Below are 16,176 nucleotides of genomic sequence, written 5' to 3' on the forward strand. Positions count from 1 at the left end.
AAAACTTAATGATGGTTTTGAAATGTGAAATTTTAGTTCTTTCCATGTTTCATGAACAAATCTTTCAAATGAAAATGGTAAGAAAAATCCCTTTGTAACCGGTTGTTATTTAACAAATAGGCCTAGGCTTACACAGGTACCATACAACACAGGCGCACCATGACAAAATTTTCTTTTTCTTATTTGCTATGAATGACTGCTGGCATTCTAAATGCATCTTGAAGCTTTATAAGAGAAAGAGTAAAGCTGTGGGGAACTGTCCGGCAGGTCTAGTGTTGACCAGGAAGTGCTGAATTGGGTGGGGGTGACTTTCTGTAAAACAGGCTAGCAAAATCATTGAGGCCAGGTTTTGGTGCCAGGCCCATTAGCAGACCCAGTTTGACAGCAAGGTTTGCCGTTTTCACGGTCTGGAGTTCCTCATCAGGCATGACCTGTAAAACAACAAGTACAGTATACCTGTGTGAAAATTGGTGACCCATTTCATCAGGTACCTGACAAGCCTCCTGACTTTAGCATCTACGGAACTGTGAGAGCTGTATTCAAATATGCCACCTCACTGGTTAAGGGCCTGACAGTGCTTTAACCATGTACACGCAGTTCACAAAGACCTTACATTGTGCTGCATGAAGGGGATAGTGCAACGACTGGTTGACCCGTATCAGTATAATGGCTCGGGCGGGGCAGCTTACTTGCCTTCGGTAAGTTGTCTCAGTGAAACAGCACTAAATAAAAGAGCGGTGGAAATCCGTCCTGCAACAAGGAGGCACATTACACGTACATGCACCCTAATGATTCCTTCGTCATCATATGACTGAAAAATTGTACGACGTTAAACCCCAAGCACTCACTCACTCCTTACATTGTGGATGTGAGTTTAAGACCAAAGATAGTATCAAATTTTACTCATCCTTTAAGATCTTACAATCACAGGCTAATCCACTTGAATTTATACCATACCAACAGTACATGTACAACCTAAATAGTTTCATAATTCAATTTATTCCAATGTCTGTCAAGTTTATGGGAGCACTCACCAGAAAAATGTCCCGACTTCAAACAGATGTCGAAACAACTGGAACTTGATTTGACTATTTATTTATTTATTTGATTCGTACTCAAGAATTTTTTCACTCATACGACGGGGGCCCACATTATGGTGGGTGGAAACCCTGCAGAGCCTGGGGGGAAACCCATGACCATCTGCAGGTTGCTGCCAGACCTTCCCATGTACAGCCCAAAGAACTGGATTTGAACTCGCATCATCATTAGTGAAAGACGATAGGTTAAAGCTGAAGCAGTCTTCACTGTTCAACCTAGCACCAGGCCACGGCCTGGACTCACAACGCACTTGTGGCATTACATAAACAAAAGCATCACCATGGCAACCAGCACTGTGGGCATTCCCTCACATATAGCACAAAACATTCTTAAATTTAAAAGGGTTAGGTGAATTTGGCCTCATTCGTCGTGATCCTGCATGGTTTGAACTCGTGCCAGAACTTACCTGATCCACACGATGTTTGACGACCAATCCTTCGCTGTTCAGGTGGTACACTGAGAACCCGTCATACCATCTGTAAAACAGGCCAATAATAAAAATTTCACCTAGAATTTATTTTTGTTTTTTTTTTCAAGTGACACATTATGCTTGATTCTGATCGATTCTATCACCTTACAGGGGCTCTTTTTTGGGCAAGTTTGATAAATTGTCTTATTTGAAAAACTTAACATATTATTTTGTTTATCGTTATGTAAACGTGCACTTATACAAAAAATTTAAGTGCACTCTAACATAGCCATACCAATCTTTTGGTATACTACAGTTCATTTGCATGTTATTCAACAAACCCTCCAAAAAGAGCCTTAATCTGAATAAATTATTGATATTCTAACAGAATATTTTTACATATTTTTCTCTCTATGTTCATTCCCGGTCTTTTTCATCAGCCACAGTGAAATAATAATGAAGTAAAAAACATCTACATTTCTGTCTAGGGAGAATGATGGTAATCTTTAAATTCCCTGTCCATGTCCAGATTTGAACCTCATGTGCCTCGAGGTTAGGGTCTGCGTACCTTTAACCTCTGCACAATAAATATTGTATTTTCAACAATGTCGGGTAACTCAAATCAGCAAGTCATTATTATTAAGCCCCGTGCTGCTACTTGTTGCCGACCGCTTTCTTGTACTTACCATCATGACTGCAAACACATCGAACATCAACCAATGACAACAGATATACGCGCTTCCCTCCTGGGGTGAACTTAATTTGTGCTGCCACAATATGAAAATACTGCTGGTCGCTACTCAGTGGGACTCTGACTGAAGTGGAGAACCTAGGTATCTAGCGTAATGATGTCAACAGTATGCAGAGAACCTGCCTTAACTAGAAAATTATATCAGGAAAACTTGTTGGGTTAAACTGTTTTCTGCTGTCCCTGGTGGTGGTGTTGTTGCTAACTTGCCATTCTAACGTCCGTGTTATTTACGATAGGTTCATTCAGTTGCAGTCAAAATCTGCAGGATCCGCTGTTCTTACCGTGTACTTTCCAGACTTAGTATTTTCTCCAAAAGTAATTTGGAGTTACACGACTAGTAACATTTAGGACTGATATTGTTAAAGAGAAAAACATTCACACCTCACCAATACAGGCTCTAATGCTCTGACAGTAGCATTCATTGTGTGGAAATTAGGGTGATGAAGTGTCAAACTGTAGCTGACCAAGCGTTTGCAAATATCAACAGCCGTGTTGTACTGATATGCAAATCGCGACTTCGCACTGCTCTGGGTATAGCCTTTGAAGTTACAACATTGTTTGTGGGACCATCAATCATAGCAGTGATCTGATAGGACCATGTGTTCTTTTGGTTCAACTCTTCCCATGGTAAATAGATTAAGTGTTGTGAACATCTTTAAAATACACCGACAGGTACATGACTTAATGTTGGCTTTACTGACATGGTTTAGTAACACGGTCAAACTCAATTTCATGAGAAAATGTACAGGTTTCACTGGACGAGTGAGAGTGCATAAAATTATGAACTCATATGTTCTGCTCCAAATTCGGCGGGAGACCTCACCATCTCGACAACGCATTATTTCAAAGGGCGTGTCAATGAAAGTAAATTCATCTAATTGGTCAATGTTGAATTCTGTCAGCTGTCAGTTACTTGTAATAACATTTACACACATGTGACTGAATTCTCAGAAATAAGCTCATAGCCTTGCACTAATACAATGTTTAAAAATTGTTGCAATGTGAAGCTAATATAAGACATCAATTTCCAACTATGCGAATACAATGTTTAACCAATGGGTGTTTATGGGGTGTCATATGTACATATTAACTGAAAAGCCCTTTGTGTTTAAAGTTAAAACCAAAAAAATTAAACACAGAAGATTGTTGATGTAAGTAGCCACCTACTTGTAAATTACCAAGAAGTTGTCAAAAGTGATATACAGGCAACACTTTTACACTTGCTTTAGCAAGTCCCGTCCATAGTTTTGTACACAGAAATACGCAATTCAGCAATGAGTTCCTTCAGAGGAAAATATACCCGTACAGTTTTGTCAAGATACAAGCCATTTACATAAGATTTTACTGATGTACAAGCATGTCAATCAGCTGTCACAACAATGCCAGACAGCGGTTTGAATGTGTGGTAGTTTCGGAAACCTTGCCCTAAGCATGTCTACTGTGTATAACTGATGGTTACCGGCCTGAAATGGCGTGAAAATAGAACTCTTCTGAAATGGGAGGACAGTTTTCATCGTGACAAAACAACACAAGCGCTCGGCTTGGAAAACTTTCGAGGAGGTTGACCAAAGATACTTATCAAACAGATCTTCATCGCTGAAATACATTTGTATGCTGATTTGTTACATTTATTTACAGGCCTGTGAACGGACAACACGGCTCCCCGTATCACGCACTTGCCAATACTGTGTAGCGGATAAACTTCAGACAACTGGCGGTTAGCATGCCTGTCCAGATGGAATCATGCTTTGACACAGTTTTGGAACTTACAGGTTTGTAACAACTGTGGCTTGATTTTTCCCTGGGTCAGTGCATCATGCTGATGTGCTAACCACGGAGGTCACAGAGGCCCCCGCTTTCTTGTAATTCCACGGAATAAATATGGTGTTTTCAATAATGTCGGGCAATCAATTTCAGGCCTCTGAAATTACATGCAATTAAAGACAAATTCACTTTTATTACACCACTTACTGCGACTCATCGCGGACTCCTTTCTTGTAATTCCAGGGGAGAAATTTCCAAAACATGAGAGCCTTGAATTGCGAGAGCCCCTTGAGTCGCCACCTCATCCTCACGGTGCCATCCTCTGGGTGAATCGTACATTTCAGGATGACCACTTCCATGTGCGCAAACTTCAGGCTGGCCAAGAAGCGCAGCTTGCTCAGCTGAAGCGCATAAGCGTTCAACCCGCTGAAACACAAGACAAAAGAGCACCACATGATTTTTTATTTTGTTTTTGTGTATTTTGTTTTCTGTTGTTTTGGTAAGGCCATACTCAAGAATCTTCCACTCACATGTATGTTATGGCAGTCAGTTTTATGAGTGGAGGAAACAGGAGTGTCTGTGAAAAACCACCGACCTTTGGTAAGTTACAAACAGACATTCAATGTCTGATTTATTTATCTGATTGTTTATTAATGCTCTGCACTACCATTTATCACTTACATGTACCTGTCACAGGGTCACAGGTAGTTTTATGTGTGGAGGCAACCAGAGAGCCCGGGGAAATCACAGGCCTCTGAGAAATGTATATATGTATACATATGTATGTATACTTGGGCTTTTATGTCATACTGAACAATTTTTTTCTGTCATGTGACGACAAGTTCTCATTCTGTGTGTGAGTTTACACTCTATTTTCTTGTGGCAGGGCGAGTGCCACTACTGAAGTATCACCAAAAGACACCCAAACATGATATCCTACCCAGTGACATTATACTCGTCACGCGACCTTGCTCTAACCTCTCAATGCCGAGCTCCAAGTGAGGCAGAAACAAGTAAATTTTAAAAATCTTTGGTATGGCCTGACCCGGGTTTGGTCCCAGGTCTCCTGACTTCGCAGGCCTATGATAAGTGACAAATGAACCTTCTCAAATGTGGCCTAGAGATATTGACATTGCACAAACCGCCATACAAGCATCATCGACCACTTACTGCCACTAAAGCCACAAGAAGAGCAAGAGCAAAGGAGTCAAATTCCTTGTCTGAGGCTGGATTTGAACTCGAACCACATGTGTCCTACTGACTGAAAGGCAAGCACATTAACCAGTTGGCCATAGCCCGCTACCTGTTTGTGAATATTCCATGCATAGTTACATGAAGTTCTACTTACTTTGCAGTCAGATTTGTACCCCAGTAATTGTTCTCAAACACGATATCTTTATGGTACACATGGTAATTATGCCTCTCCACGAAAAATCGCGGCATCTGAAATAGAAAGTATTTACTCATTGATATGAATTGGGTCAAGAACAGGGGTGAAGAACAGGCATCAGGTATACGGGTGAAGAACAGACAATAAGTATATGGGTGAAGAACAGGCGTGAGGTATATGGGTAAAGGACATGGGGTGAAGAGCAGGCATCAGGTATATGGGTGAAGAACAGGTTTCAGGTATATGGGTGAAGAGCAGGCGTCAGGTATATGGGTGAAGGACATGGGTGATGAGCAGGCGTCAGGTATATGGGTGAAGGACATGGGTGAATAGCAGGTGTCAGGTATATAGGTAAAGGACAGGTGAAGAACAGGCGTCAGGTATATGGGTGAAGAACATGTGTCAGGTATATGGGTGAAGAACAGACGTCAGGTATGTGGGTGAAAAACATGTGTCAGGTATATGGGTGAAGAACAGGCGTCAGGTATATGGGTGAAGAACAGGTGTTGGGTATATGGGTGAAGAACAGGCGTCAGGAATATGCGTGAAGGAACGGCGTAAAATACCAATCAAATTAACAACAATGGGTGTGGGGAAACAACAGTACAGAGGATAATGAACCACTGATATTTGTAGTTTCTTGGCACAATTTAAAAAAAATGAAAGGGAAAGTTTTTTTTTCTAAACCATGAAAAGAAGTTTTAGTAGAACTGTGGCCTCATGGTACATTTGCAATGTATTTCTGTCACAGTTTTCTCTAAATCAGAATTTGACTGCCTCCAAAACAGCCATAAAACACATGCCATTTGTAATATATGTGTATGGGATAGTGACTTCAAAGGAGGTCATTTGGTCGGACCCTACTGTACAACTGAAAGTCTAACGCCACATTTACATGTACCGTATTTCAGCCATATCATAGTAAAAAAAATGCTAGAATTAGGCAACGTTTGTCTACTGACATGAAAACAATATTAAACAGCGAAATTCAGAAAAAACAACCAAACTTAATAAAATACAACAATAAAACGTTGAACTTCACAATATTCATGTTATGATGATGTAGTTCTTAAATGATAGCCTTAAAATATCATAAAGTATAGAGATATATGTATTATAACATTCCTCAAAGTATACTATCAAACCCGGAAAACACATGGCATATTTGTACAAGACGGGGACAGTTTTATATAATTCAGGCAAACAAACAAAAATTAATGAAAAAACATAACACTTCTGAGTGCCACGCTGGTCACGGCAATATGTTCGTCTTTGATTTGTCGAATGATAAACCAAGGACATAGATTTAGATTCATTTCCAATTTTCCCTATCCCTTCCATGTTAATTTTGCCAGACTAGGGTGATACACTGAGACAACACCCATGACCAGGGGACTCCATGAGCGAGATGGTTACTGTGCCAGCACGGTGCAATGACCCAAGAGCCTCTCACCAATGTGGTCATGTCAGTTCACATCCAACCCATGGTGGCTTCCTGTCTTGCCGTACGTGGAAAGGTTTGCCAGCAACCCACGGATAGCAGGCATGAGGATTTCAGAACTGTTAGGAAACACTTTCTTGGTTCCATTTAATTTTGATCTAAGGAACGGTTGGAAATGATTTTTCCATTCCCAACAATTTCTGCTACAGGAACCGATTAACCTGTAATAATTTTACATCCCATAAAGCCGTACCAGCCCCGATAGCACAGTTGGTAGAGCTTCGTGAGGCAGTAGATCCAGGGTCAGTCCTGGGTTGAGTCACACCTAAAAACTTAAAAGAGGAAGTTTTAACTTCCTCGCCTCCGTTCTGCATGAAGGGGATCGTGCAGTGACTGGTTGACCTGTATCAGTATAATGGCTCAAATGTGGCAGCTTACTTGCCTTCAGTGAGTTCTCTCAGTGAAGCAGCACTCTATAAAAGAGTAGTAGAAATCCCTCTTGCAATAAGGAGGCACATGATATGCACTGTAAGGACTCCTTCGTCAACATGACTAAAAATTATATGACTTAAAGTACAATGTTAAACCATAAGCACTCACTCACTCATTTCATCAAATAAATTTTGGTGTTTCTTGCAGATCTGTTTATTATATACTTTGTAAAATAAAAAATAACAAAACCCCTCAACCTGTACCCGTTTAAAACGTATGAACTGTCATTGAATGGATGAGGTATCTGATTGAAAACTATGGAAAAAAATAAGGGAGAGAACTGGTACACTAAACTTTGTCAGTTTGAGTTATCTCCCCTACCCGAAGAGTACAATGCAGCATGCCTTAAATACAACTTCCACAACAGCTTTGCAATCAAGCGAATCTCAGAATCCAAATTTCATATGAAACACAACTTCCTTCGCAGAGGACCTAGGTTGGCTTTTCTACATGTAATTCATGTCCTGTCCCTCGTGGCATATAGCACTGGAGGTTCATAGTACACAGAGAGATTGAAATAGGTCCATTTTTCGTGAGACCACTCATGGCAACAGAGTGCAAGTGGTCTATCTACACCTTAAACACATTTCGAAGGTTCACAACTCAAATCTTCTGTAAATTCACTCTATTCAATTTTTACCAAGCAGTACTGAGTACTCTTGAGCATTGGTTGTTCATAATTTATGCATTTTCAAAATTTTTGAGTTTTTTAAATATTATAATAGTTCTTTATTTTTACATCACTGCCAACAACACTGTAATGTCACATCGGTCACAATCGAGGGTATAACCTCTATCCAGAACAACAAGTACCTTTTGAGTGATGTAGACCTACTTCACTTGTTCTACATGGCCGAGTTTTGTATGACGCTTAATCAACATCAATTTTACTTTGTGTTTTATACCGTGAAAACTCCCAAAAGAAACAAAACTGTTGTCTGTTTTTCTAGGCTTTCTGATCATGAAAATAGGCCTTCAACATTAAAATTGACCAGGATAATCCAAATTTTCCACAAATTAGATTATTTTCAAGTTTTAATGTTTACACCCTCCTCTGACATTCAAAAAGATTAATTCTGCCTGTAAAACAACAATTTCAATTGTTGTGGCCTTAGACACCTTTAAAGGTTTATTGCGGTCGCTGTGAGTTCAAGTCCAGCTCAAGCTGGCTTCCTCTCCGGCCGTACATGGGAAGGTCTGCCAGCAACCTGCGGATGGTCGTGGGTTTCCCCCAGGCTGTGCCCGGTTTCCACCAACCATAATGCTGGCCGCCGTCGTATAAGTGAAATATTCTTGAGTACAGCGTAGAGCACCAATCAAATAAATAAATAAATTTAAAGGTTTATAACCTTTATATTTAACCGATACTCACTGCTCGAGTAATGTGATCCCGAAACTGTCCGAGCTGTTCATTGCTGGGGCCTCCTTTTCTAGGAGACGGAGATTTACTTTGGGGCTCTAGTTTCTCAGAGCTTTGGGGAAGTCCGCAGTACAGCAAAGCATGCTGGGATTGTTCATGGTTATGGTTACGAAGAGTTAAATCATGTTGCAACAAGAAAAATTGTTGTGATAGTTTGTCGCTTGAAGCTTGGGCACGAGACTTTTCCTGCAGGCCTCTGTCCGCATGAAGAGTTTCGTTGAACAATGCAACGTTCTCGAGCATGTGATCACCCCTGATAATGATATCGTCAGTCGTGTAACTATATGGCTGGACAAAAAGACCAAAACCTTCCAAACTTTCTGTCAGTTTTTGCTCAGTTTCCAAAGTCTTCTCGATAGCTTCTCCTGACTTGACTGATAATGCTTGACCTTTCACCTTGCTCCATGAATGGCCCTTCTGATTGGTCAAGTTGAGTTCTTCCCGCGGACTGACTGTTTGGTAAAGGGAAGCAATTGCTACATGTTTGTTGACAGCCTCTACCAGCTTCTGACTCTCGCTTAGTAGGACTGCAAGTCTGGATGAAGCAGGGAGGCTCGGCAAGAGGCTGACACGTTTTCTGGCTTCTTCACAAGCTGAAGATAGCTGGAAAAGGAAAAAAACAAGTATTATAAAATTGATAACTATTCCATTTATTCATTTATTTGATTGTCGTTTAACACCATACTCTCAAGTTTTTTCACTTATCTAATCAGGGCTCCAGAGAGCTTGGATATTTGCGTAAATTACACATTGATGTCACCTCAATACTCATGGTATATTTTGCCTCATGCGTCTTGTTACACAGCATCTTTGTTTACTATAGAAAGAAATTTATTCATATTCGTATTGACTCTCAAAGTACAAGTTAGAAAAATACTGACATTGATGTCTTTCAATTTGTTGAAACAGCCGTTGTCGCGTTCATGCGTATCAGCCTCCACTGGAGGAAACTTGTGCGCAGTGTGTCAATCGGCAGCTATCACTTTTTGTCTGGCATTTTGATTGGATAGTGTGATTTAAATCAGCCAATCCAAACTAGCCTTTCTAAAGATTCTTGATCAATACCAATTCCTATGTCTGAATCGAAAGTAGAATTCCGTGCCGACTAAAAAGTCAATTCTGGAATTTGTCAACAATAGAGACAGTTCTTATGAGAATGTCTTCAATATTATACTGAACATTCAAAACATTTTTGACAACATTGTCAACCTATGGCAATTCGCCTCTGGAAAACCACACGATGTCCAGAACATGACTTGCAAAACTTAAAATGCATGGAAAGAAAAAAAAGAAAAAGTTATTACACGAAAATTTTACTCATACAGGTTACCTTTTTACCATCACTGTCTAACAGGCATGAGTAAAAACCCCTCAGGCTGAGAAATTAACTGGTACCCTGCTGCAAGAAAGCCAAGTATGGCCTTTGCCAAGTTACTGACGAACTTTTTATCTATTTTCATCTTCACTCGTTGATATCAGCTGCAGCCAATCTTAAAACCACGTGTGAGTGTGACTTGTACGCTGCGTTAAGTTTAAGACTTTCACGTGTTGTTGTTGTTGTTGTTGGGAAAACTCACCTCGTTAGCGAAAGATTCCCAGTCGACATCGTTGATCGGTCGCTTGTCTCCAGTTTTCGAGCTTTGCACTTGGGTTCCAAAACACCGACAAAGCACGTGTGGCGACGTGTAAGGCTTGAGCTTCAGAGATCGAATATGAAGTGCCATGATGTTAACGTAATGCCATCATCCCAACGTGCTTTCGTCAGTCGCACAAGGTCACCAGCACCGACACTCAGTGACGAACAACAACCTTGCGTAAATATTGCTCCCATTATGGAACCCCTTGCTGCACACCTAGTCTTAAACGTTTTTTAGGTTTTTGCTTTGTGTCTTATAAAAAAGAGATAACGCCGCTTGATTTTCTTAGGGCATGTGCCTGTTCATAAAGCTAACCTTTTCCTCTTCTATTTGTGCAAGATCGTGAACAGCTGAGAAAGGAAGTATATGTAACATTTCAAATGTATACTATATGCCAGCTACATACTAATAATGCGTGGATATATAAGTAACAAGAACATAACTCATAAGTCTTTCATTAAGAACAGACTAAAAATTTAGTCTGCCATTTCCCCACAAACTTCTGTCTATAACATTCAAGCTCTGCTTATATGTAGTAGGTTGTCTCAGTATTAGTTCCAAATCTAATAGAGCAACACGCATACGGTGAGCCTAATGGTTCACATACATCGTAACATGTATAGTTCCGCTGCTGACACTATTTAATGGAGTTTGCTTAAATAATCTGGAAATCTAATGAAAATAAAATTTAAAATCTTTAACGTCACACCAACACTGAACGTTTTATTATTTATTTAATTGGGTAGGCCTACTTACGAAAATTTCTCTTTACGGCAGCGGGCAGCATTATGGTGAGGAAGGAAGCCCGGCTGATTTTGTTGTTGTTAGAACTAAAATCAGATGCTTTTCATTTGAACCCCACTGGTAAGAAATTGGCACTGAGTGTTTAATTCTCCCAGCTGCAGACTAAAATGCAAATACTAGCTGTGGTTTTTCTTCGATACTTCCACAAATTGTTTCATTTAATTGGGTGTTTTGAAATCCGAAACATTGACATATGTTAATATATGTTGCTCTCTGAAACTGCATCGTGGACCTACATGTAAGAAGGACATTATTTCTTTGATTAGGGGTTTTACGTCATACTGTTACTCAAGAATATTTCACTTACACGATGTTGACCAGCATTTTGGTCGGAGAAAACCGGGTAGAACCCGGGGGAAACTCACAACGTTATGTGTATAGGTTAGGCCTCACAAAATTTTTGTTTTACGGGAAGAATGAATGGCTTTGCAGTGTTGGAATAGGGTGTAGAAATAAATGAAAACTGGGAAATCATCTAATTTGGGGGGAATGTGGACCGCCGCAGCAATATTTCCTAAGACATATTTTAATGTGATCAGAAAGCCCTGACAAGCACGAAGATCATAAAAAATATTAAGACCCCAAAGAATAAAATGGTGGATTTTCAATTTTATTCTATTTTTGGATTTTTTTTAATGTCGGTAAAACAATTTTTTTTTTTTAAATCAGTGCCGCCTTACCGGCTGACCTCCCAGGTCAAAGCGAGCCATCAAGCCCCAGACGAGTTTTCGATGAAGGTCAATCCTTTTATTTCTCTCGAATCACGCGTTGACGCCACTTCTCGCGAGAGTCAAAACTGACAACATGGCAGAAAGCAGTAAAAATTGACGTTACTAGAGCACTAGAAGACCAAGGACATGATAACTAGTTGTGGTTTTTCTTCGATATTTTTGAAAGAACTGCGGGGACATGGGTTCACAGAGGGCGGTGATGGTTATTTTCATACTTATGTTTGTCCTGTTGGTCGTAGAGGACGGGGCAAATGCGATGTCGACCACCGAAAGGAAAGAGCTGAAGTAAGTGTGCATGTGTCGTTGTATGTGATGGCTGTAATTTGCAGCCTTTAGCGATGGGAAGGAATCCGGGATGCCCGTGCCACACTCTGTGTTCTCTGAACAAGTGAAGTGTGACCAGATTTTGCCAACCTAAGCAGCATTTTATTGTGTAGATAAAGGTTTTCAGAGTTCATAAATCTTGTTAAAATTATTCAACAAGTTCATGTTTTGAACAGCATGTCAGTTAATGTAGAATTGATGAAATATGATAATAATTGATTGTTCATTGAAAACAAATACCTAATGGTAATTTTTACTAACTTGTGTAGGTTGTGTTCAGAACATTACTTTTAGTACTTCATAGTGCATTGATTACCCCTATAATAAGATCATGAAAACAATACAGGAATTCCCCCTGTGGTTAAAGTGTCACCCTTGCTACAGCTCATTGTCCCCTCTTAAAACCAGTTCCAGCTGTTTGGGTTAAATTAGTTCAGCAAGTTAAAAGATCCAGTGCTATTTATCAGCCATAAGCTGGCAGAGTAACGTTTGACCACAGAACCCCACAAACTCTATGGCAGTTTCAAAACACAAATAAAAAGAAAATACCAAAGTTCGTATACATGTCTGTGGCAGAAAGAACATTGCCTGGCTCCAGTTTGAAATATGTTGTATTCATTTAACTGATAAGTCAAGCCATTTTATCAGCAGTGGAAGTTGTATTTGAAATTATAGTTACACTGTCATTATTTCAATAACCCTAGAGTCAAGTCCGATATTTCTCTTAACTGTAAGTGAAATAGCTGAACGTAACACTCGTTGATTTTGTTGTGCTGAATGGTGGCTTGAAGCTGTGACTAGGGGTACATGAGCTGTACTGTGGAAGTCAGAAGGGTTGTCATTAACTTGTCTATCAGTGTCATAGAAACGAAATACTCTTCAGTATGACATGAAAACCTAGTCTGATTGAATTGAATAAATGAATGACTACGGCTTTACCCCAATTGATGAAGGCAGTCTAATTGAGTATTTGAAGATGACCACCCAACACTGAACAGGAAGTTTTTGATCACTGTATAATGATTGATCCTATAACCTCAAGAATGTCACTGTTTTGCAGTGAGCCACACATTGGCTCACATAACTTGGTATATTCTGTTAATTAGCAGCTTGGCCTCTCAGGGGATGCTTTAAGATGCTGCAGACCGTGGAGTTTTGACAAATACATGTATCTCTCAGACTTTTGACAATCCAGTGTCATATCCGGGATTTTAAAGTTGTGATCTTATTTTAAAAAAAAAAAAGAAAAAGTGTCCATTTTACGGACACAGAAAGACCCTGGATCTAAGGCTGTAAACAGTCCTCGGCTACAGCATGTTGACATCCACGTTACACACTGTCACTCAGCATATAACAGAAGTAAATGTTTGTGATTTTGAAATTGATTCCTCCAACCCTAATTATTGCTAGTAAGGTTACTTTTGTGGAGGACTTGAATCTAAGATGTTAAGTGTTTATAATATCAGTAATTAAATAAGAATTAAGTCTTAAATAAGACTACATATGCTAGGGACTTTTTTAATTTTGTAGTTTATAAATCTATTTATTCATTGTTGTATAATGCCACACATGTGCTAGATTGCTGCTTTTCCTTTGTAGCAAGTTAATAATGATACTAGGTGTAAGAACTTTAATTATTATGTGACTTTGGCTAATGTGAAAATTTTTCTTTCTTTTCAGAGAGAAAGTTTTAGAGATGTTTAATCATGCTTTTGATTCCTATATGGTAAGAATTTTGTTCTCTCTTCTTTTTATAAGTACAAGTATGTTGTGAACCTCTATACCTGTAATGGGTGTTTTGTACCAGCTGTGCTCAGCGTCGGTCCAGCCTACATTTGCACGGACAGTTTCACTAACACCTTGAATACGTGCTTGTACTTGGTATGCAGTGGATCCAGAGTTGCCTGAACTGTAGATTCACATAAGTCAGCGCCAGCATGGATAAGTCATGTTTTAACAGTAATAATGCCATTTAAAATTTTGAATCGAACCAAGTTCCACGATGGTTTTAAATTTGAACTTACACCATGTCCCAGCAGGCCACCACCACATGCTAGCTGTTCAAAAGATAAACTTTTGACAACAAAATCCAGTGCGTAGAGCACCCTTGTATTTGAGGGCAATAAAAAAAGCAAAAAATCTGGTAAACCCTGAGGTTAGAGCAAGGAAACATGACTGGTTGGGCGGTGTCAGGTTAATATGACCTGGTGGGGTGTAATTGACAGGTGTCTGCAGCATGATGTTTCAGTGGCAGCAGAACTTCGGCAGTGTGGTCTTGCCTTGTCACAAAAAGACACAATATTTGTGCACGCACCTAATGATTCCCTTTCATTGTATGTCTGAAAAATTAAGTACAACATTAAACCCAAAGCATACGATATACATAGTAAACCCTATATGCATGTGGCCCAATCCTTGTGCTAATTTGTTTCAGAATTATGCCTTCCCGTATGATGAACTGATGCCCCTGAGCTGTAAGGGGAGAAACCGGGGAACGGAGCCCAGTAGGGGGGACATTGACGACGCACTAGGAAAGTGAGTCACATCCCCTGGTCACCCATTTATTGGGGATACAGAGAAAGAAAGTCTTAACAGCTTTGACTCAAGTCTGTATGGCATGTCTCAAAAGGCATATTTTGTGTGTACAACTACAATGTATTGTAACAGTGTAATGTTTTTCCACTGGCAAGACTTGTCACTACTGGTACATGGTATTACATTGTTTTAAATTTACAAAATTTTGTGTCTCCTGAAAACTTCCCATGTCAATGATAAAAGTCCCCTCACCTGCTGGTATATTTGCCTGCTACAGGTTTTGAAAAGCTAAATACTGTACATATATTCCTGAAGACCCTGATGTTTAAAATCAAAGATGAATGCAGCAGAAACATCTGTAGCTTAATTAGGGATCCACGCAGGTAGTCCTGCGGGGCACCCATCGTTTTCGTTCATATTATTATTATTCCACCGATTTTTGTGAGAAAGCTGCAGTCCAATCGTTAATCAATTGTAATTCTCCCGTACTTGAAGTACTTTACTGGGCCTATCATTTTTTTCTAGGTCACATAGTTTGACGGCCATATTTGATGGTGTGTAAGACATTTAAACGTCTTTCTCACAAGAACCACTGAACGGATAGTTCTGAAATTTGATATGCAGGTAGACTGTTCCGCGTTACAATAAGCTTTGAAAAATCATTTACTTGCGTTAAAAACTGAAAGCTCGCTGTTAGTTGAAATTGTAACGCCGCAACTAATTTTGAAATTTTTTTGACGTACATGTATTCTGTTCAACGTTTTCAACGTTAAAAGTATCCTATCTGGTAAAGATTGTTCTCCTGATTACGAATCTGCTTTTATTTTTTACATATCTTGCACAGTTTTGTCGCGTATTACGAGTACAGTTCTAAAAATCTCAATTTTGCCCATATTTGGAGGTTGTGTGACAGGAAGCTGTTATAGCTGTAGAGCTGGAAAGGCCGGAGTGGAAAGGTCTGTGTGTGCACTATCTGTGTGTCAGAAATCGTTAAGCTGTGTTAACAAATACAATACTTTTGAAGATTCAAAAAATGACAAAAGGCCAATTTTCTATAGTTGGCACATTTATATGAACATGTTATATAGTCAATATACAAATGCATTGATGTTTAGGAATAATGTATGAATGTTGTGAGAAAGACTTTGTTACCCAGTGTACATGTTGTTGGGCGCTCTATTCACAGATCTTATGATATTTCTTTCCTGCCATGTTTGGTTTTGTGGAAAGTAGTGATGACGGAGTGAAAAAGTGAAAGATGGGGTCATCTGGGATTATCCTTATTTGGATACTTGGATATTCAGATGTTTTCTTTTATGCTCTCAAACACTTCAATACATACTGAATTGACGGAGAGATTTGGGTATCTGCTTTACATGT

The 16,176-nt window shown here is 39.6% G+C and overlaps 2 protein-coding genes across 2 annotated transcripts in view; one reads left to right on the plus strand and one right to left on the minus strand.

Annotated features, from left to right (window-relative positions):
• Positions 1–269: 269 nt before the first annotated feature.
• Positions 270–10,511, minus strand: LOC135481018 (uncharacterized). The gene is made up of 6 exons (XM_064760949.1): positions 10,343–10,511; positions 8,718–9,368; positions 5,371–5,465; positions 4,230–4,448; positions 1,505–1,574; positions 270–431 (listed from the first exon to the last, which is right to left on the minus strand). Exons 1-6 carry the CDS (start codon positions 10,487–10,489, stop codon positions 270–272), a joined length of 1,344 nt encoding a protein of 447 aa, XP_064617019.1. The 5' UTR covers positions 10,490–10,511.
• A 1,520-nt stretch (positions 10,512–12,031) lies between these two features.
• LOC135480206 (ER degradation-enhancing alpha-mannosidase-like protein 3) overlaps positions 12,032–16,176 on the plus strand; it is a 33,258-nt gene continuing 29,113 nt past the window's right edge. The window contains exons 1-3 of the mRNA XM_064759978.1: positions 12,032–12,222; positions 13,942–13,987; positions 14,696–14,796. Coding sequence (XP_064616048.1) covers positions 12,116–12,222; positions 13,942–13,987; positions 14,696–14,796 — 254 coding nt within the window. The 5' untranslated portion in view covers positions 12,032–12,115. The remainder of the gene's footprint in view (positions 12,223–13,941; positions 13,988–14,695; positions 14,797–16,176) is intronic.

Source organism: Liolophura sinensis, chromosome 13, assembly GCF_032854445.1.
Source record: "Liolophura sinensis isolate JHLJ2023 chromosome 13, CUHK_Ljap_v2, whole genome shotgun sequence".
Classification (NCBI taxonomy): domain Eukaryota; kingdom Metazoa; phylum Mollusca; class Polyplacophora; order Chitonida; family Chitonidae; genus Liolophura; species Liolophura sinensis.